Source organism: Peromyscus leucopus, chromosome 20 (assembly GCF_004664715.2).
Source record: "Peromyscus leucopus breed LL Stock chromosome 20, UCI_PerLeu_2.1, whole genome shotgun sequence".
Classification (NCBI taxonomy): Eukaryota; Metazoa; Chordata; class Mammalia; order Rodentia; family Cricetidae; genus Peromyscus; species Peromyscus leucopus.
The window spans coordinates 23,790,424-23,813,633 of record NC_051080.1 but is presented as its reverse complement, the minus strand read 5'-3'; the positions used below and the strand labels follow the sequence as shown (position 1 = coordinate 23,813,633).

The 23,210-nt window shown below is 41.2% G+C and overlaps 1 protein-coding gene across 1 annotated transcript in view; it reads left to right on the top strand.

Moving 5' to 3' along the window:
* Lrrc6 (leucine rich repeat containing 6) overlaps positions 1–22,849 on the top strand; it is a 109,012-nt gene extending 86,163 nt beyond the window's left edge. Inside the window, exons 11-12 of the mRNA XM_028876017.2 lie at positions 8,663–8,748; positions 22,483–22,849. Of these exons, the coding sequence (XP_028731850.1) occupies positions 8,663–8,748; positions 22,483–22,660 (264 nt within the window). The 3' untranslated portion in view covers positions 22,661–22,849. The remainder of the gene's footprint in view (positions 1–8,662; positions 8,749–22,482) is intronic.
* The last annotated feature ends 361 nt before the right edge of the window (positions 22,850–23,210 follow it).

Here is a 23,210-nt window from a genome sequence, read left to right as displayed (position 1 = left end):
GGATGTGGGGCCCTCCGCTGGCACATGGCATTATATCCTTAAAGAAAACGGACTCTCCCTCCCCTAGATGCCATCAACTGTCAATTGTTCTTCAGGTAGAGAGCTTGTGAGCTCGCCCCACTTGATGCAGCAGTGTGGAGTGGGTTGATTTTCTGCAGGCAACCACAGCTATTTTGAGTTCACAGTTGCAGTGGTCCCGTCATGTCCTGGATACACCATTTTGTAGCAGTCATCTGGAACTTCCAGCATGTAGATCTTTGTGCCCCCTCTTTTACAATGTTCCCTGAGCCTTGAAGGCCTGTGATACAGACATCACATTTGACCTTTTTGGTGGCATTTTATTAGACTAGGTACTGTTTCTGAACTTTGTTTTAGCTAAAGTCGCCTCTTAATTTTGTTCTGGTCCTTGCATTTTGCTGTGTGTCTTGCAATTGCTACCTTGCATGTAGACCAGATGAGGATTTAAGTAGCATTTATGTGCTTAACTTGGCGTCCCTTTCTGTGGACTCTTCTTAGCCCTCTGGTGAGCTCACATTCCAGCTTTTAACTCCCCAGGCCAGTAGGAGTGCATTTTTCTTGAGCTCCAGCTGCCTTATCTATCACAACTCGGGAAAAGCCTTACAGGAAAAATTCCTGTGAACTTTCCTCTTGTTGGTTGCTACCCTCCCCACTGCTATGGATCAACCACCCTCTAGTTTTTGCTTTCTATTGTTTGTCTTTAATACCTTTGAATAATGTATGTATGTATGTATGTATGTATATATGTATGCATGTATATCATACTATAAAAACATTGTATTTAAAGGCTCCGTAGACTCTTGTAATCTGATTAATCACCCCACTGTATGAGCTCCTTTGGGGTACCCTTCCTTACCCAAGCTCTGTCTATAGCTCTGTGAAGTCACCTGCTTCTGTTTCCCATCCTGATTGTCTTATCGTGCTGTGTGCATGACCACTTTGTTTGCCTATTGCTTTCATCGTTATCTTTCTTCCGGTTCCTTCCTCACTCCTGTATCCTTTCCTCTTACCTTCCCCTGCCTAATCCCTGATCCTGCCTGATAGATTGGCTGAAGGGACTTTTCACCTGCAAGCTTGAATATGCATGTTGGGATTTTCAGTTAAAATATGAACTCATTTCCCTTCTGTTCTTACTGTACCTTCCCAATCTCTTTTTTTTCCTTAGTGACTCTCTTTGACACCGTCTCCCTCTGCCCTTCCTCTCCATGCTCCAGCCTGCCAGGTTCTGCCACTTTCACATCTCACTCTGGCTTCTCTGTCACCATTATCATCCTTTATCCTATCTTAAATCTTATTCTTATAAAATTCTTATGAATGGCATTGCTTTTTCCAGGTATTCATTCCATGCATATATACTCTACTGTTCAGCAAGCCTCTAGAACCATCAACTTCATGATTCTGCTTTCCTGTCCTGAAGTCCACTGAGTGTGTCCTTTTCTACTGCTTGAACTGTTTGGGAGGCATCCAGGTAGTGGGACCGGGACCTGTCCTCAGTGCATGAGCTGGCTGTTTGGAACCTGGGGCTTATGCAGGGACACTTCGCTCAGCCTGGGAGGAGGAGACGGGACCTGCCTGGACTGAATCTACCAGGTTGAACTCAATCCTCAGGGGAGTCTTTGCCCTGGAGGAGATGGGAATGGGGGCTGGGCTGGGGAGAAGGTGAAAAGGGGGTGGTGGGAGGGGGGAGGACAAGGGAATCCGTGGCTGATATGTAAAATTAAATTAAATTATAAAATAAATTTTTTAAAAAAAGAAAGAAAAAAATATCTCTTTTAGAAAAAAAAAATTGGCTATAGTGGTGGCTTACAAGCTTTCAGGTTAGGTCTGTAAGCTCAGCTCTCACCCCACTCCTCTTCCAGTACTCATGCTTCAGACCTATGTAGCCTGGAGCTGTGTAGCATGAATGTTAAAAGTTCTTATTAATAAAAACAAACCCAGGAGCCAGATATTGAGGTGAATCCTGGAAGATCAGAGAAGCAGAACAAGCCACACATAGCCACCTCACCTCACCAGTTCCTCAGCTGATCCTGTTTTCCTCAAACTGGAAGCTTCTGTGTCCTCATCCGAATGGATCTCAGCTGAACTGCTGCTCAAAAGCCTAAAAGCTTAACATGCTCTAGTTCCTAGTCCTCATGCCTTATATACCTTTCTGCTTCCTGCCATCCCTTCCTGAGATTAAAGGCATGTGTCACCATGCCTGGCTGTTTCCAGTGTGGCTTTGAACTCACAGAGATCCAGACCGATCTCTGCCTTTGGAATACTAGGATTAAAGGCGTGTGTGCCATCATTTTCTGGCCTCTGTATCTATTGGCTGTTCTGTTCTCTGACCTCAGATAAGTTTATTAGGGTGCACAATATATTGGGGAACACAATATCACCACAGAGCTGTGGACAGTTCTGAAACTCTCAATTCTTTCTTGCTTTCAAGCATTTCACACAGGTTTTCCCTCTCTTTGGAAAGCACTTCCCTATTTTTTCAACTTATAATCCTTTTCTAGCTCAAATGTCACTCTGGTGGGAATAGACCCTGAGCCATCAGGGAGTCTGTTGGCTCATGATATTCCTGGGGCACCCTGTGCCTTAATTACATGGTCTTAATCCTGCCCATGGGCTTTCCCTGCTTCCACCAGACCACAATCTCCCTAAAATAAGAGGTATGTCTACTCCAGTGGCAAGTTGCAACAAAAGCCTAATAACTGTTGACTAAATGATTGAAATTGGTTGGATAAATATATTTAGCAAACATAGTAAATGTATAGATGATTATGCAATAAGCATTTGGAATATTTTCTACTTGAGATACTCTGTTTGTTATCTTTTAAAAGATTTCTAAAAATTTTTATCTGTGCGCATGTGTGCAGTTTCTGTGATGGCCAGAAGATCAAATCTGATCCCCTGGAGCTAGAGTTACAGGTAGTTGTGAGCCACCCCTTGTGGGTGTGAGGAACCAAACCCCCATTCTGTGGAAGAACAGCAAGTCCTCTTAACCACTGAGCAGTACCTCTCCTCACCACGAAAGATATTTAACATCACTTATTTAACAGTATGCATCAGAATAAATTTTGTATAAATTTAGTAGTTAATGTTATTTTAACACAGAAATAAAGTTAAATACTCACTTTCATCCTCTGTAGAGATGGGTTTTCCAAAGGAAAACTAGTGGCCACATCCTATAATTTTTATCAATATTTTAAAGTTATAGTTAAAGCTTCAGTATTTATTATTTAAATCTTATCCATAGTTAATAAAAAATTGCTGAGGCCCTAGTGATGCCCATCATGGATATTCCTGCCTGGATGACATTTGCATTTTAGTGGGGGTAAGGAAATACACTAAATAAATAAACAACTTAGTGTTCAGTTTTTATAATGCTGATGCTCCACTGGCAGGAAAAATATACACAAAAGATCAAGTGAGATAACACTCATACATCTCAAAAATGTTATATGTTATAATAAAAGTACTATGCCTATTCATCTGATTACAAATGTTTGAACTTTATGCTTATTTACATAAATATGTTCTATTGGCGAGATTTCGTGAGTAATAAGAAGTCTACAGTGCATAGCAAGCCATCCTCTTCAGCAACCTTCTCTTTCAGAAGTAAACACCACTGCCAATTTTCTATCAGAAACATTTTAAAAATTCAGTGCCAGTGAGACTCCAATGGAAGAGTACTCTTATAAATTGCTAGAGGAAATAGGAAGTGATCTAGTCTTTTTGGAAATAAAAACTGTCATCATATATCAGGACTTAAGATGTATGCTATGACTTCATACTAATACTTTTGGACTCAATAGAAAAATAAATCCATGATACAAAGTTATGTAATGAGTAGATGCCATGATATAATACGATAAATTGTGAAATGTCTTAAGTTTCCACAAACAGTTCATTACAGAACAGTATATACACACGATGGGATATTACACAGTTGTCATTGCTGATGGGTAACTTCACATTATCCCCGACCCTACATCAGTTCCTGGAATGCTGTTCACCTCCTTTAAATATGGATTCTGTAAGTGAATATGGAGCTATGAGTCACAGTTTAGTGACTTAGAGCATTTGCTCAGCATGCAGAAAACTACGCCCCAGCAACACTACACACACACACACACACACACACACACACACACACACACACACACACACTCTCACACAGCACACCATCAACACCACCATCAACCACAACAACACCAGAAAAGCCTGAATGCTATGGAATCAGCCAAGACAAATTCCAATCTTGCCAACACCTAAGAATCACCTAGAAAACATGTGCCTAAAGCCTGAACTCTAGGCTGCTATCTGCAGACTCTAATAAGAAGAGTGAAACTTTGTTCTAGCAATAATACCTAAACGTTTGAGAAACACAGGGCAGGTCAATTATCATCTCCTGCAGAATCAGCAAGGGCGAGAGATATAACTTAGAGTAGTAGAGTACAGTCTAGTGTGTGTGTGGGTGGGTGGGGGGGTCTGCCCTCACAGCAAAAGAAAGAAAGAGATGAAAATCAGCAATAACTTGCTTATCGAAAGGTGTCAAATAAACGTTTCATTCAGAAGTTTTAATGGAGGTAAAAGCTGAAACTGAGAGACAGTGAACTCTGTATGAAACTGTAATTTTCGAGTACACTGTTATCTTCTAAAGCAGATTAAACTGATGGGGATTTACAGGTATTCTGGTTATCCCACACATTGCCTAAGTGAATGAGGAAGTGACTTTAAACATCCCTCAGGAGCTGACATGAACCCGCAAGTAAAGCACCACAAAGCTTCCATGGCCTTGTGAGAGAAGTCTGAACACCTCGCAGGAATGCAGCACGTGGTCTCCCCAGGTCTCTAGACTTATCCCCAGGTGGGATGGGCCCGTTCACTTTACTGTCCTTGATCATGCTTTTTTCTCTCCCCAGAACATTCTCATTTCTGAGCCCTGGCCATACGTCTGTCTGTCAGTTACATCCCTCCAGGTTGTGTCTTTTTCCCTTGTGAAATGACCAGAGGTGGTTTCTCATCATCCAATCTCAATCTATCCCTTAGTCCTGTTCTTAGCCCAGTAGTAGGTGCTCAACAAATGTCTCATTAAGCAAACCTAACAGTGGTAACATTTGAAACTGGGGGGAAATACAAAGACTCCAAGAAGAATTTATTGTGATTTTCATGCATGTTGTATTTAAGAAGCAGGGCTAAATTTATAAGAAACAGTAAGCTGTGGCAGTGCATTATGATAAATATATCTCTTACTTCCTAAGAGACCAGCATTTTGTTGAGCCTCACAGCTGAGTTAATGATATACCTTAAGGTCACTTAAGATTTAAGACTGCCATCCTACTGTGTACCCTCATCCTGTGTGTTTAACCTGCATTTTAGAGAACAATGTAGCAGCCAAGCATGCTTGCCTTGGATTTCCTAAGTGGTCAACTTTACAGCCTAAGCTAAAGCATAGCTGTAATATTGAATTATGTACTCTTCTATGCTCTTGACCCAAAGTAATGCAAGTGTGTTTTGATAATCATTTGCTGAAAACATAAAAAATAGTGGTTAAAAGCAATCTTATAACATGAATATCCACCATGAATGTTGAAGTCGACATTTGGATATTGCTTGAGAAATGATGATGTTTATAATACTTTTTGTTACCTGGCTCAGTTGGAGTCAGTTAGCATCAGGGGTTTGTTCACTAGTAAAACTGTAAGTATCCCTCATCCCCTTCCCATGTGGTACTTTCTGTAAATACAGAGCAAAGTGCTTTGTGAGGAAGGATGGAAGACACAGGGAAAATGGAGTAGAGAATTCAAATCTGGGCTTGAATTTGGTTAAAGACACCAAGGTACTATGATTTCTTTCCTTAAGGCAAGCACTGATGTACTACTGGTGACTCGGAGTTTATTATTAATGTATTCAACCACAGATTATTGTATACTTTTCCCAGTAAACATCTTTAATTATATTTCACTTTTCTTTTAATTTACAATCAAGTTTTCAACTAAAACAGTGATTGTTCACTGATAATTATTTAGATTAATATGAATAACTATTGATTTGAACCACATTTAATTACTCTCCTAAGCATCAGAAATAGTCATAGATTGGCAGTTCCTATGGTGCACTGTAAAAAATGGGAATCAAGCGCTCAGATTCTCTTTCACAGCTGCTCCACAGCTAGAGTCTCAGAGTGAGTGCCATCTACTATTAGTAAAGCAATCACACACACTTTATTAATATCCACATAGATCGTCTGAGTGCAGGATGCTAGCTCAGGAGGTAATGAGACCCCCATTCAGGCTACTAGCCAAGCAAAAGTTGGAAAGCCAGTGGTCAGGAAAGCCTTAGGTGGGGTTTCAGTGTTCTGTGGAAAAATTGAGCCCCCACTGCATCTGTATTCTGTACCAGCTCCCATGGAGCAAGCCTCCAAGAGTTGAAACAATGTAACATCATTAAAATGTTCATTTGTACCTCAGTGCCTGTCCCAGAATTGAATTTTTGAGGAGTTAATTACATTTCTCTTTGTGGGCTCAGGAAACTGTTTAGTCTCACATTATCTAATTTATTGAACATATTTTGGTCCTTATAACTTTTCCATTAGTCATTCCTAAAATATACATGGGACAACGAATAAGACACTATTTAATGAGCATGGTTACTTAGAGGAAGCACAGCCCCAAACTACAGGATCATGGGAAACTGAATGACATAAATTACAAACCTTGGCACTCCAAGCCTATAGGCCTCCATTCCAACAAGTTAGGTCCTATCAGGGTCTCCTTGTGGTTGATGTAAATGTCTGATGAGGGACTCCCACGTTAATAGGAATGTCAATGTCCATATTTCTTCTCACTGCTGATGTTTTGATTCCTTGCAACTTTCAAACTTAAAAGAACCTTAGAAACAAACTGTGCTGAAAATATCCTTTAAAAATAAGAAGCACATTTAGATTCTGCTGCACAGCAAATTCCCTGTGAAGAAAAGTTCCAAATTTGTGACTCTATTTGCATTTCCACAAACACAGAGAATCTTTGTGCCTAATACGTGACAAATAACAGTGTTAGAAGTAGGCATTTTAAGACTCTAATTATGCACAGGTCCTCATTCTTGTTAGTGTGTTTACAATGGGAAGCAATACAAAATTTGTACTCCCCCTACAACAAGGCTGATATTCTAATACATTTTAACTCACAAGGATGTTGTTTAAAATGATTAAAGTATTTAAATAATAAAAAGATGCTAAGGTGCCACTGTACCCCCCTAAAGCATATTCTAAGATGTAGATGAATATGCAAATTCATATTCAAGGAGTTCCCAAGCATCAACTCCTGAAAAGAGAGAGAAGGCACCAGGGGTGGGAGATGGGAGAAGCTGAGCAATGATTCAGGCTTACTGGGGCCTGACCCACCCTTCTGTGAGCTCTGTGGAGCAGGAAAACAAATTCCTTAGCCAAATGGCAAAAAAATATTGTCCTGTGTATGAATTCGGTTATGTATCCAGGTGGACAAACTTAGGGTCATGGCTCAACCAGGCCACCAACTCCCTTCCCAAATGCAAATGTGAGTCCAGCGTGCTTGGTTGTGCCAGCAGATGACCCAGGTGGTGACAAGCCCTCCAAGTCCAAGCCTAAGAATTTTCCTTAATCCACTGTGGGACTGTGGGTCACAGCTGTGCAACACACCAAGTCTTGGGTAGGACAGAAAAGGATGGCAGGTTCATGTCAACTTTCAAAACCATGACTGTTCCTCGTGTGCAGATATGTTCAAGAATGAGTCTCCTTCTGTCAATGATGAGGGTGAGTGAGGGATGATATCCCTCCATGACATTTGAACAGAAAGGACAAATTACTCTGAATTGGTCACCAGACCCAAGCAATACAAAGAGAGGTTTTTAAGATGCCTTTGTCTGCTTACCAGTAACCTCTGTCTCACAGGGATGATGTTGGGGACTGAGGGAGTCATAAGTAAAGCATGCAACATAAGTAAAAAGTGCAAGTTCAGACGTACTGCGCAGCTGGGATATGATATGGTGCAGTGTGTCCTCTTCCTACTCTACTGTGAGAACTCAGACACTTATTGAGGGCACAGATTAGACGACCTCTCTTCGCCTTGAAATAGTCTTCATTTACTGAATAAAATTAGTCAGCTTTGTTTATTGAGATCTCAGCATGCTTAGCACTGAACTTATCTAGTATAAAGGAAGTAATAGAATTAGAGAATTCTCAGACCCAGAAAGGACCTTTGAGAGCACCGTCTGTTTCCCTCCTAATTTCAAAATGAAAGCAAGAGGTCTAACTAGGAATAGGAAGAGCTCCCGTCTGGGGTGTTTTCTTTGGCAGTATGGTCACTGGGAATACTACATAGGCAGAGTCTTCCCAAATCAGCATCCCATCCCCAACACTTCCCTTAAGTGTCTGGCATGATGCTGGCTTTCAGATAAAATACATTTGTAAAATAAATTAATTCACCAAATCTGCATGCTTGGCTTAGGCAATCTTTCGATAGCTTGAGGCTTTGCAAGACTATTGTGTTTAAGAGGCTTAAGTTAAGACTCTTCCATGGAATATGTACAGAAAAAATTCAAATGCTTTATAGTTTTAAAAAAATCACACATACATTAAGGAAGAATGCATCATTCTACACATGTCATGTTTTTATTTTAGGTAGAAGAAGTTATCACAGGAGGTCAACGAACACCCATGTCTGTGAAAAGCACCCTGGACAGCAGCAGAGAGCAAGCAAACCACAGGTACCATTGTTCCCAATTGTCCTTATCTATATGATATTGTTCTCTTCATTATCATACACTGGCTAGAATGCAGCTTCCAGAACGATTGTAAGCATTTAATGTTTGCAAATGCTCGGAGACATGCATGTTTATTCCAACTCCGAGGCTCTTCATTTATAGGGCTCTTGAGCTGCAGAACTCCAACCTGTGTCCGTGCACATACCAACTGCTTGTGAAAATCCTAGTAAGACAATAATATCCACCATGATTGCTGATATTTACTGAACACTGGTTTTGTACCCATATTAATTTATTCAAGCCCCACTTTCCAAGAGGGATTTGGGTGTCCCAAAGGCCATGTGGCATGTTGAAACAGTTCATGTTCATAACATTGCTCTTACTACATCTCTGATTCCCATGTCACCTGACCTTCTCATATTCCTTAAATATAAGAGCCAGTATCACCACCCTCTTCTCAGTGTCCTGACCATAGCTCATCTTCAGCCTCTGCCTAATTAATTTTCCAGCAAAGCTATCTTTTTCTCAAGAGAATATTCACTCATTTTCAATATTCCACTGTGTTAGAAACTTCTTCCCCAAGATCCTGGCCCTGTCTCCTAGAAAGCTTAAGGACAAAGCCAATCTTCCCTAAACATGCCAGCATGAAAGTTATTTTGTACAAAGCTCTTATAGTTTTCAGGCTCTGGATAAGACCTCAGTTCCTTCAGCTAGCCTACTTCTCATGACTTCCAGACTCTTAACATCCAGATGGTAAAATCTATTTTGGACTGAGGGAAATTTATCTCTGTGCTACAAATATATATACTGGATTACATCATAAAAATACCTGCACAAGACTATGTTTGTGTTTTGCATCATAAAACCTCAGCTATTTGTATAACCATTGGTGACTGTTGAGGTTTTCTAGAAATTTTTTTAAACATGGGATTTGTTTTAACAACAGGTATGGAACTGAATTTCTACTGAAAACTGGTTTGCTGGTTTTAACCTTGGAAAACCATTCACATTTCTCAACCTAGTGAATTTTTACTACAGATCCTAGGGTATCAAAACTTATGTGAATATTAGAGTCACAATTAACCCCAACACCCTCAAGCCATGTAAACAATCTGAGTTAATTTGCAAGGATTAAGGATAGGAAGGCAACCACTGTAGTTTGGAGGTTGTCATTAGACCCCAGGAAGACTGTCATTTACTATGGTTAGATTTGACAGTACGTCTACAAAGCATTTCTTTCTCCTTTTCGTTGTGGAGAAAGCTCACCTCACAACCCCACATCCAGGGCTTGTGTGGAGGTTGTTTGCAGAGCTCCATCAGCACTGACAAACGTCAGTGTACACTTTAGCTCTTCTTTGTGTACATTGCCTCTGGGCTGGGCAACTCCATTAAGTAAGGTTGTCTATTAAAGGTGCACATGGGGATTGAGTTTGGGTGGGCTGTTGGACTTTAGAGAAGATGGATACCAATGCAGCAAGAATCAGGGAGGGCTGGAAGAGGCTTCCACCTCCTAACTGGAGCTGTCTGCTTCTCAAGCTGTGTAGATGGAACAGGTAGAGGGAGAAGAAGGGATGGTTTATCCATCATGGCTGGAGGGGAACACCTGGTGAATGAATGTGGCTCTTAACACTGAGATGCAGAGGAAAATGTGCAGGTTCCTGAAAAGTGGGAGTATTTATGAATGCAGGTGCTGAGACCCTTGGCAAAACAATCTTTCATCATCAAAATAGCATGGCATGAGAAAAGCCCTTCTTACTGAGACACAGAGAAGCTGAATTTATCCAAAATCACAAAATGTGTGAGAGATGGATCCAGAATTATGACCCTTTGCGATTAGCATTCTTATTGTATAGGGTATTAGTGAACATAACATCCTGAGTTGAAATTTACAATGGTTTTACGGTGGGTGTTTTCTTTACCTTAGTCTAGGAATCTTATCCTACCCTGCGTTCTAGATCTTTGGAGTCTTGCCTTTCGTGTTTAGGTGTTCTTTATCAGGAATTGAGTTTTGTTTAAGGTATGATTGTTTTCCCCACCTCACTGGCTCTAAAAAGTTGGTCATTAAGGCCTCTGTGTCACAAATCAGGCGTCTGAATGTGAAGGTCTGGATTAGTTTTCTGGATTGTGTCTGTTCCACTTCCTTGATTTCCATAGCTTTATACTAAGTCTTCATAACTTATAGGAAAGTTGCCTCACCTTCTTGAAGAGGAGTTTGACTGTTGACTTGTTACATGCCTACATTAATGTTAGAATCAACTTGTCTGGTTTCATGTGTAAATTGCATCCATCCTTTTTTCAAATACTACATTGAAAAACCAGAAACAAGCTAACTTTAAAAACAGATGAATGAGGTTTATGTATCTCACAGTTTTGGAAGTTCAAGGCAGTCTGCTAAAGGCCTTCCAGGTATGTAACCTTGCATCTGAGGCCCATGTGTAAGGAAGAGTCACATTACCAATCAGGAGGCTAGACAGAAAATCAGCTTAAGTTCAGTCTTAATGTCTAAGAATGACTAAGTCCAAGGAGTCCAGCATTTCTGCATTTCTTTTTAAAGGCAACGTGCTGGATGACCTCAGAAGGAGGCCCTAGCACCTGAAACAAGGGTTGAAACTACAGCACATGCTTATTCTCTCAGTATCTCTGTCTCACTATCTTCACACTCTCCCCACCCCCACACCTTTGGGATTATATTTAGAATTGTACATACAAATCCACTGAGGAGATTAGTCCTTCTGGCATTAGCATCTTATAATCTCATTTGATGTCTCTGCAAATTTTAGTTTTTTCATTAAGAATACCCATGTTTTATTTTAGGGGTATAATTCTTTTATACTATTATAAATTCATTCTATTATTGTCTATTACTGATATGTAGAGCTGAAATTTTCTCTTTTGTGGAAAAATATATTCAACATTAAACTGACCATTTAACCATTTGAAATTGTGAAACTCCATGATATTTATTGTGGTTGCATTCTTGTACAGTTACTACTACCATGGAATTCACTTTTATATTTATGTATATTCAACAATATAATATTGCTCAGTAGCTGCCTTTTATTATCGGTGGGCCCCTCTTAGATTTTCTATATCTGCAAAGAGTGCTTTGTAGCAGGAATCTTAAAAGTTCTTATTAATAAAATCAAACCTGAGTCAGGTATTGGGATGAACTGGAAGATCAGAGAACCAGAACAAGCCACAGCTACCTCACCTCGCTGAATCCTCAGCTGGTCTTGTTTTCTCAGACTGGAGGCCTCTGAGTACTCATCCAGAATGGCTCTCAGCTGAAATGCTGCTCAAAAGTCTAAATACTTAACCAGACCAAATGCTTCTAGTTTCTGGTCCTCATGCCTTATATATCTTTCTGCCTTCTACTAATCATCTCTGCATTGGCTCTGTGTTTCTTATTTAATAAGGCAGTTACTTCTACAGTGCTTACTTTCTTTATAGATTTCATTCTCTTTCAGGCCTTGCTATATAGTAAAAGGTTATGGTATAATATTAAATAAAGGAGAGTTAATGGCCTGAATCTACAATGTCTCTTCAGATTCAGTGTGATCTATAGTTTGTGGAACGAGGAGTTAGGACCTAAGTGGCAGAGGTATGTCTCTAGGGACAGGCCTTCACGGGGAATGCCTGTCACCCACTTCTATCACCTTCTGCTTTCTGTTCTGCCATGATAGGAGCATCCTCTGTCACATGTCCTTCGGCCATGACCTAAGGCTGCTCATCATGTCTTCTTCATCATGGTAGACTGAAACTGTGAGCCAAATTAAGACCTTGCTACTTTAAGTTGTTTCTCTCAGGTACTTGGTTCACAGTAGTGCAGAAGTAGCTAATACTGAAAATTTGTATCAGGAAGGGGGTTGCTGTGACACACCTGCCTGTGTGAATCCTTGGCCTTGGAAATAAGTCTAGGGAGGAAATTTGGAGGAGTTTGGAAACATGGGCTGGAGATGCCCTAGGTTATGGAATAGGCAGAGCTTAATGGGTGATTATGGTTGGAATCAGAAGTACTAGAAGGCCAATAGGAATGACCACAGTGAAGAATAGGTTTGTAAGGTTTTGGTGGGAACAAGAATTCCATTGGAAATTGGATTAGAGGCCTGTATTTACTTTTCTAATTGATATGACAAAATACCCAACAAAAGCAAGTTGAGGAAATAAATTGGGCTTATTTTTTGTCAGGGTTCCAGAGTACAGTTCATCATGGCAGGGAACTTATGGTAGCAGGAACTTGAAGAACCCGCTAGTCAAATTGCATTCACAGTCAGGAAGCAGAGGAAAATGAAAGCTTGTTCTCAGTTCACTTTCTTCTTTTCATTAAACCCAAGGCCTGAGCCAATGGAATAATGCCACCAACTGAGAGGTGGGTCTTCCCACCTCATTTAACCTAATATAAAAACTCTTTCACAGACATACCCAAAGGCATACCTCCATGATGATTCAAAATACCATCATGATGACAAGATAACCACCACAGAGCTAGCCATGTTCCATTTGGGCAAAGAATTCATTAAATTTTGCCTTATCCTGAAATTTCTAGTAAGTCTGAACTCAGAGGTAATAGAATGTTAAATTGGAAAACAGTCACAGTCCAAAGGTGCATAGTTACTGCTGAAGCTGATAGCTGAATGTGGTACCAATTGTGTGGTGCTAGTTCTGTAGGCACCCAGAGAACTTTAGAGTTGATCTGGAAGAAGCAGGTCACTAGGGGAGGCCTTTGGAGGTTGTGCCTAGCTCTTGGTTCTTGATATAGTCTCTCTGATTTCTGTGATGGCTTGGCAGTATGTAGCAGGGACAAATTTCATGCTGAAAGTCCTCAAGAGTTCTATCTGTGAAGCTATGAGAGTGAAGCTGAAATAGCAGTGGAGAAGCCATGGGAGCCATTGAGAGAGGCCATTTGTGGAGAGCTGTGCAGTCCTTTGGCACTTATATCATGCATGCCAGTCATGGAACTCTGAGATTTCATTCTTGCTCTTCTGTTGGGCTCAATCTTGCTTTGGTCCCATCCCTACTTCCCATACTCAAATTCCTCCCTTTTGGAATGGAACTTTTGCTCTGTGCTGTTGTTTAACAAAAACGTCTAATTATATTTTAGGTTTTCCAGGGCCTCACCAAAGAGATATTGCCTTAAGTATCAGCAGAAAGAAGGTATTTACTCAGGCTTGTGGATATTACTGAGCTTTCAAGACTTTGGCGACTGAACCTGGGGCCTTTCACCTTCTAGGCTATTATTGTGCCACATCCACAGCCCCCCTTTCCTACTTTTAGTCTGTAACAGAGTCTCACTGAGTTGTCCTGCTTAGCCTCCAACTCATGACAGACCTTGAATTTGGGATCCAACTGCCTTAGCCTCCCAAGTGGTTGAGGTTACAGCTACAAATCACGAGGAAACTATGGAGACTCTTGAAGTTAGACTAAATGCATTTTGCATGGGCTTTCTTGGGCTAGGGGTGGAATTCTATGCTTAGAAATTGTAATGTCTCCTACAGGTTCATATTGATTAAATATTTATTTTTATTTTATGTTCACGAGTGCTTTGCCTGAATGTATGTGAATGCACTGCTTACACACCAGGTGCCTGCAGAAGCTGGAGGTGGGTGCTAGATTCTATAGAACTGAAATTAAGGACAGTTGTAAGCCATCATATGAGCTGTGAAAACTGAACACAGGTCTTCTGCAAGAGCAGCAAGTGTTCTAACTGATGAGCCCCCAGGTTCATATTTTAAACCCTTGTTCCTCAGTGGGTGGCACTATTTTGGGAGGCTGTACAAGTTTAGGGAATTGGAGTTGATCTGGCAGAAGCAGGTCACTAGGGGAGGCCTTTGGAGGTTGTGCCTAGCTCTTGGTTCTTGTTATAGACTCTCTGATTTCTGTGATGTTGGCTAGCCTCTGCTATGTGTTCTCATCATCAATAACTGAGCTTTTCTGCAAGTTTTCTTTTTCTTATTTTTTTTTACATTTGGGTCATAGCTACACAAAGTAATTAATAGAGTGAGTCATGTCAAGGATCTTTATAATAATGCCAACCTCAAAGGGAAGCTTGTGTCTTATTACAAAGTTCAAGACAGTTTAAATATAGTAGTGTTTTTTATAATACAAGCTTTCATATTCTAACAGCTAATGTGCTTTTGTTGTTTTGTTGCTATTCTAATTTTTATTCTCACTGGTCCTCTTGTTTTAATGCAAAGAACTCTTTTTGCTTGAGTACTTTGTGTATGTGTGTGTGTGTGTGTGTGTGTGTGTGTGTGTGTGTGTGTGTGTGTATTTGACAGCTGGAGGTTTGTGTCCAGTGTTTTCATCATTCATTTCCATTTGATTTGTTTGCTCATTTTCTTTATTTGTTTGTTTGTTTCCTTACTTATTTATTTATGATAGAATCTTTCACTGAAACTAGAATTTGAAGACCTGGGTTGATTCACTGGTCAGCAAGACCCAGGGATCATCCCACCTCTGCCTTCCCAGCACTGAGATTACAAGTGCATGATGTCATACCAGGCTTGTTTACATGGATGTTGGTGAACAGAACACAAGTCCTCATGCTTGCGAGGCAAGCACTTTACTGACTAAGCCACCTCCCCAGCCTCAAGTTCTAGTTTTTTATTGTGAGCTGCTCCATGCAAAACAGTTCCCTGGTGTCTTCAGCTGATTCTGTTCTCTCTCTTTTCTCACTTGCAATGATCAAGAATAACTGGAAAAATCCTAAGAATGCAATACATTGTGGCAAGGGGAAGCTGATTGTAATAGAACAGGCTCTGTTCCAGTCTCTCCACAAACATGTTGTCTTTCAATACTTAGGCTGACTGTGTTGTGTGCCCCAGATAATAAAACCCAAGAAAACAGCTTTCTGTTTAGCAATGGTACAAGTTGAGCATATACTTATTTGATGCTATCTTCTCTCTCTCTCTCTCTCTCTCTCTCTCTCTCTCTCTCTCTCTCTCTCTCTCTCTCTCTCTGTGTGTGTGTGTGTGTGTGTGTGTGTTCAGTCTCCTTGGACTCAGGCAAGTTGTTAAGCAATACAAAGCCAATCTGCCTTATACTCCATTGCCTGGGGAAAATGGTTTGAGGCTTCTTGGAGGCCAGAAAGGTCCTTGTCCAGGGAGCCTTCATGTACGCTCAGGACAGATGGCTCAGAATACGCCAGTTTGTAATGTCTGTCACCTAAATTCCAGACCCAGATTTTTAAAACACAAGGTACTATAAACTAGATAGCTATGTTAACAATTCAGCCCTCCCTGGCCACAGTGAGGCAGTTTCCCTCCAAGTTCTTTGGTGCATTGACAGGAAGAGTTCACTCCTCATTTGCTTCTAATCAAGAAAAGCTCCTTGGCACATGTACCCTTGCTAGGTAGAAGATGTCCTGTTAGACTGTCTTCCAAGCAAGCTCAGAGCTGTGACCCCACCAACAGAGTTCAGGAAATCCTGGCTTTAAGGCTCAGCATACACCCTCTGACTTACTCTAAGGTCTGCTTCATGGTTCCTGTGATCTTGCCAGACCTTTCATGACACTAGGAAGTTTTTCAGTGGTAGGTGGAAGTCTTTTGTCTTAACACAATAGTCCACCATCTTACCAGGTTAGACTTTCCTACTTCTTGTTCTTGAACTACAGTTGTTGTTCTCTGATGTTTCTGACACCTAATGATCCATGTTAGATGTCTTAGTTCTTATTTCCATGGTGATGAATCTGTTCACTTTGTCTTCTAGATATTCTTTACAGGACCCCAGGGGCTTCTAGTACTTGGGTCAGCTGGAAAAAAACAGTGATGGGGCATCATCTATCCTTTGGGCCACTGCCATGGAACAGGAAACACAGACAATTAGTGAGCATCTGCTCCGTGTTTATTATCCCCAAGATCACAAGTAATCAAAGACCTCCATTGTAAGTAGTCCTTACCATTTAAGGCAGGTAAGGCACAGACAACTGTCTATTGGCTGATCCTGTCATTGCCAAGATCCAGAAGATGACTTGGAAGGTGACAGGAGGCTTTTCCCAAAGTCGAGAACAGCATAATTGCACTGAGCAGATTCAAGTATTTAATTAAGACACTGATATCATGACCGTGCACATAAAAACAAAATTTAAAAATAGAGCTCTGTTATATAATAAATGTAACCTAGGTCCTTAAAGATTATGTCTGCCTACATTTGTGTTACAACACATTTTCTAAATCTGAAAGTGCTGTGCCAATGTCAGTAATTACTTTTCTACTGTTACTTTTGAAACTCAGCATAGCAATGGTAGCCATTATTATAAAAATTAGTTTAGACTGGTCTAGATTACTCATAATCTATGTAGGATTCACTTAGGCCATGGGATTCCTGCTTCTCATGTGTCAGCACCCTGCCCCCTGTGTTTGTGTTTTTCTCTGCAGATGGGATTTGTATCTCATTTATACCGGTTAGGGTGTGTATGTGTGACTTTAAGTAATGAATATCTATGTAACATGGGGACATGAACCTTAACCCCAGCACTCAGAGGCGCTCAGCAGGAGGATTGTGAGTTTAAGATCAATCTTGATTATATGGTGAGTTCCGCCAGCTACATAGAAAGCCCTTGCCTCTAAAACCCCAAAAGGATAAAAATGGAATGGAATACCCCAACATTTATTTAGTGTGTTTAATTGCCCTTGAGAACGGTCTGTCTAGAGGTTGGTGGCTTTATGGGAAGCACAGCAGCTTGGCAATCAAGGTGACAGAACAGAAAGAAGCCTCTCTGTGATCATGGGTGTCTTTCCTTAAGCGTCCCAGTTCTGAAACTTCAGACCGTGACTCCTAGCATCATAATCTCCATGATCAAGGAAGGCAAGCAGGCAAAGTGGTGCTCCCCAGTAGATGTGCATGTGCGAAGGCCATGAACCCGTGGACACGCTGACTCCCATGCCCAGAGAGTGGGTTAAATTTGCAAATGGTGACAGCCTCACAATAGGGAGAGGGTCATTGGTTGAGCAGGTGGGCCTAGGGTGGCAAAGGGGGAGACAGAAGGGTTAGGGTCAGCGTAGTGAGGCTTGAGGAAGACTCATTGGCCAGTGATGGCTTTGAGTATGGGAGGGGTCGCGTACTAGGGAATGTAGGCAGCTTCATGAAGAAGAAAAAGCCAGATGAGGATTGAACAGGAGTCTCTAGAGGGATACTGACTCCTCAATTTTAGCCCAGGGATACTGGTGTTAGGCTAGTTAGCTACAGAACTGTGAGAGGTAGGACTATTTGGTTCTAAGCCACTAAACTATAATAATCTGTGTGTGTGTGTGTGTGTGTGTGTGTGTGTGTGTGTGTGTTTGTGTTTGTGTGTGTGTGTGTGTAACTATTTATGGACACTGAATTTAAATGTATTATTATTCTATGATAAAACATGTTCCCTTTTTACTTTTTCAAGTATTTTAAAAGTTATTCTTTAAGAAGTTTTCTTTATAATTAATACGAAGCAACTATACCTATCAATGTACACACCATGATATTTTAATATGTGGTCTGCAGTGAGCAAAGCAGAATAGTTTGGTGATTCGTGCTTCCACCTCCTCCACTTCCTTTGTGTTGATCACGCTCGTCTCTACTCATTCACCGTCAAAATATGTGACAGGGCTTTGTAAGTCTCAGGTACCCCACTGTGCTGTGGGATGCTAGCATTTAGTCCGCCATCTAACACTAGACTATACCCCCCTTCTTAACTGTGCCCTCCAGCCTCTGGTCATCATTTCAATACACACAAATCATTCGTTTTCAGCTTCCCCATAGGAGAAAGAACCTGCAGCATTTGGCTTTGTACATGTGACTTATTTCATGCAGCACGATGTCCCCTGTTCCATCTGTCAAGCTTTCTATGACAAAGATGGCATTCCTTTTATGGCTGAACAATGCTCCATTTTGAATATACCCAGTATTTTTTTTAACCCATCCATCCATCAGTTGATTCTGAGTTCTGCCAGTTGTGGCAATCGCCTCCATGAGCAGGGGAACACAAATGGAGAAAGGCACCACAGGAAGGCACACTCACCAGACTCCTTCTGATAGAGAGGCAGCCTCGGTGCCCTGGTGCCCGGACAGGCTCAACATGAGTAGTTTGGGTCTTCCGTGACTATTTCCACTTTCCATAAGAGCTTGGAGTTTCTGCCACCACCAGGGGTCGGAGAAGAATTGGAGAAAGGAACTTCTGGGGAAGCACCTCCAGAGGTCAGCCATTTTTAGTCACTTCATACAGTGACTGGGGTATGGTGACTGGAAGGGACACAGCATGGTGAATGTCCTCAAATTCTCAAAGGCCCAGTACACAGAAACATCACTCTTATGATCTGGCCACTTGTCATTACACAGATAATATTCCATGATAAGGTTCTCCTATACCATGCTTAATTTCCAAATGAAAATAATAACCAGGTCAGTGTGTGTGTGTGTGTGTGTGTGTGTGTGTGTGTGTGTGTGTGTGTTGGAGTTTTATTGATCTGTAAAGAGCCATGAAATTATGGAATTTGTAGGAAAGTGGATAGAAATTGAGATAATAATGTTAAGGGAAATAATCCAGGCTAAGATAAATATTGCATGCACTTACTTGTGTGTGTGTGTGTGTGTGTGTGTGTGTGTGTGTGTGACATAAAAGTAGAAAAAGGAATGTTATGTGACATGAAGCAGAAGGAAAGACTGGGGAGTGGATGAGAATCAGCCAAAAGTGGGACAAAGGGATGAGGGGGAAAGAAGGGGTCACATAACAGCACAGTGTAATGATGTCTATGTATGAAAATGTCACAGGGAACCCCATCACTCTGTGTGCTAACTACAGACTTGGTTTCATCAAGCATCAGTGCCCTTTCCTCCATAACTCCCACTGTCTACCCATTTGTTGTCTCCTCCTTGGTGCTTCGACAGCATTTGTGATGCCAATATCAGAGATCTTGCCAAGCAGCCTGGGGCACAGCGGTTGACTCTGCATAATCTGTGCCTTCTTCCTTAGATTGTGGGCACAAGTCATGTTTTATCTTTAGGTTCCTAGTACTGATCACAGCACAAGGCACTGGAAAGAGGTTTAATGGAAAGCACACTGAACTAAATGACCAACTCTTACCCTTGGAGTCATGTACTTGACCTCTGCCCTCTTGTCTGCATGGATCCCTCCCTTACTAAATGTCTGTTGGGTTCCTGGTACTCCTTTCTCTCCTTCACATCGATGAACCAATTTGGTCTGGACAGTATCCATAAGTGTGTTGTCATCAATCCAGCTTTACAGATAAGTCCACTGAGGCACAATGGCTGGGTCACTCACTCTAGAGCACATAGCTTAATGGGTAATAACCAGGGATGACTAAGAAACCAGTGAGATGAAAGTGGGCTAACTCTGTTTGGGAGGCCTTTTTGATGGACTCTTTAGCATCCAAGTTCAAGGATGAGAAAGTGACTGTCTGTGCTGTACATGGTGCCTTCTTTTCTCTGAGTGATATATACGTGGTGCTAATGTCATCAACCCAGCCTTGCTCCCCAGCCTTGATGGTTTATCTCTGAGGCTTTGACTGACATCCTCCTGCCCTGCTGCTTCAGAAGGAAGTGTCAGTGGAGTTCATCTGAGGATTTAAAGGGAGTCACAAAACCTGTGTCTGAGGACAATGTCTGGCATGTCCATGAGGACCCCAGGCTCAGCGGTTTGTTAGCATACAGGATTCAGCACAGTCTTACTTGTGACTAAAATTTATTACAGAAACAAAACAAAAACCCACAAAGCAGCATCAGCCAAGGGTGAGTCTGAAGATTACTATAGACAAGCTTTTAAGGGTCATCTCCCCTAGAGTGACACAAGACCCCTAATTTCTGCTACAGTGAGAGAAACACTGACGTGGTGAGCTAGGCAGGCTCATTAGAGGCTCGGTGCTTGGGGGTTTCCCTGGGGGCTAAAACGTGCCAAAATTCTACTCCCAGAAGGAAAGCATGCACCGTGCTTCTTACACATGCTGCTGGCACAGTGAGCATCCTTACTTCCAAGGGAACGTTCAGGTTGCTATAGAGAGGTGAAGTGCAGCCAAGCTCCAGCCTTGCGGTCTCTTTTCCCTATAATCAGATCAGAGGAGATAGTGTGCAAAGGTCTTGTCCTTCTACACTGGTCATTTATCTGAGCACCGGTTTCCTTGTCTACCAACATACCTCAGTCACTTCTTCAGTGAATTCACAGTCTGCTCTGGTCTCTTCTCTTTTCCTGTAGCCTACAGAGTTCGTTTTCAATAAACAAGCTGGACTACAGAATGTACTGTTTTATAGTCTCTTTATTCTTAGTAGTCTCCATTAACAAATCCATGTTCATTACTCAAATCACTGAGAGGAATTAACTCACATGCCTTGAAGGGCTGAGCAGAGGCCAGGAATGAGAAGAGGGAATTTCAAGCACAACAGAGAGTTTCTACTTTCCCAAGAGAACAGATTTTAGTCCTCTCAACAGACAGCATCTGCTAGGTGCATTTCACCTGAGGACATCACTTTGTGACTCCTACAAAAACTGGAGACAGTTTCTCACATAAATTCATTATTTCTCTAATGAAAGGTAATACCTTTTCACTTATAGAATAAGCATTTATTCAATATAGCTGTATGTCAAGGAAAAAATAAAAAACACAAAAATCACAGCCTTGAAGATGTCAGCATTCTATGAGATCATAACAGCATGATAGAATTCCACATTGCTGTGATAAATTCTGTGTTTGTGCATTGTAGTACACTATGATTCATTGCCAGGAATCTGTCATTTTACACAGACCAGGGTGTCCTCAGTTTCTACTGTTGTGCCAGGAATATATAGGCATTTGACATGTGTCTGTTGAATGAATAAATGAATGGATGGTAGAGTGATTGTAAAATAATATGTCTGGGTACTAGAAAAATCACTGGGAAAGTTAGAAAGGTATATAGATCACTGGTCAGGAGTCTAGGTGCAATGAATAAAAATTGCTGTGCAAACTGCCCAGGAATGTGCATCATGGACACAGTTCCTCTGTGAGCATAACACTGGGTACCTTTGGCAATGGAGTTTCTTGCTGGTCCTTTGGAGTCATACCACCTCTAAGAGTACTGGGCATGGGCAGTTGGAGCAGGTGCTTGTGGGAGCAGAAGCTGCGGACTCAGCTTTGTTAGATACCTTCATTTGTCTAAATATCCCTGGCAAAAATAAGCCCGGGCAGCTGCAGTTGGGATTAAACTTGGCTAGTGTCCTCTTGATCCGGGCTGTGTCACTCTGTTTCTTGGATCATCTTAATTTCTCAGGTAAGAGAGCTTCTCCAGCTCCTCATCTCCCACTGCCCGCATAGCAGCGCAGCTCTGCTTGGCACTTTATTCCTCCATGTGTTAAAATCTTATTTCTAGATTTCTCTATAATTATTGAAGTCAAAGACAGTCTTTTCTTACTGTCTGTGGCAGCAGTTCTCAACCTGTGGGTTTCCACTCCTTTCAAGGTCGAACCACCCTTTCACAGGGGTCGCATGTCAGATATCCTGCATAGCAGATATTTACATTATGGTTCATAACAGTAGCAAAATTATAGTTATGGAGTAGCAACAAAAATAATTTTATGGTTAGGAGTCACCACAACATGAGGGACTGTATTACAGGGTCACAGCATTAGGAAGGCTGAGAAGCACTGCTTTATGCCATACAGACAGTACTTACTAAGTATTCACTGAGTGAGTAAATGAGTTTAATTTCATTGAGGACTAATTTTAAAGAATGTAATATTAATATTGACCTCTCCCTTGTCTTTTTCTGTTGTAGAAGGAAGCAGATAGAAAGATTAGAAGTTGATCCCAGCAAGCATTCCTGCCCTGATGTAACTACTATAGTACAAGAGAAAAAACACAAACCTAAAAGAATGGAATATCAACCCCAAATTGTACCCAGTGAGGAAGATCTCTACTTTGATGATAACCCAGAAGTGCCTCCACTAATCTGAAACAGGGGGCTGTGTTGTCATTGACTGTGGCCTGATCAAACCCTGTTGCTTGGTGTCAACCATGGATGTGTGTCATTCATGGGATAAACATAGTTCATTATTGTTTTATCTGATGGTGTAACTCTTACTTTGCATAGTAATGTTCTTAAGTGAGTTTAAAATTAAACGGCATACCTTAAAATGCTAAAACTTATCACTCATCTATAATTAAGGTTAGCTATTGAAAATATGCAGTAATGGAATAGAACTATGACATTCAACATTAAGAATAAATCATTTAGTGCTTGCTAATGCAGTAGATTTGTCATATTGGAAAAGGACTTGAGAAAATTGGTCAAACTCAGACATTAAAACTGTAATCTCAGGTCCAGCTAGAATGCTTTAACGTGGTTTTAAAGTGTTTCCGTTTTTCTTCCCATGTGTCTGCTTTCTCTGGTGGCATGATGTAATGGCAAGAGTATGAATTTTGACATTAGACACTCTATATTTGGATTCCTGCTGAGTCACTGCTTGAAGACTTTCAGCTGATCCTCATATTCCTCAGGGTGGA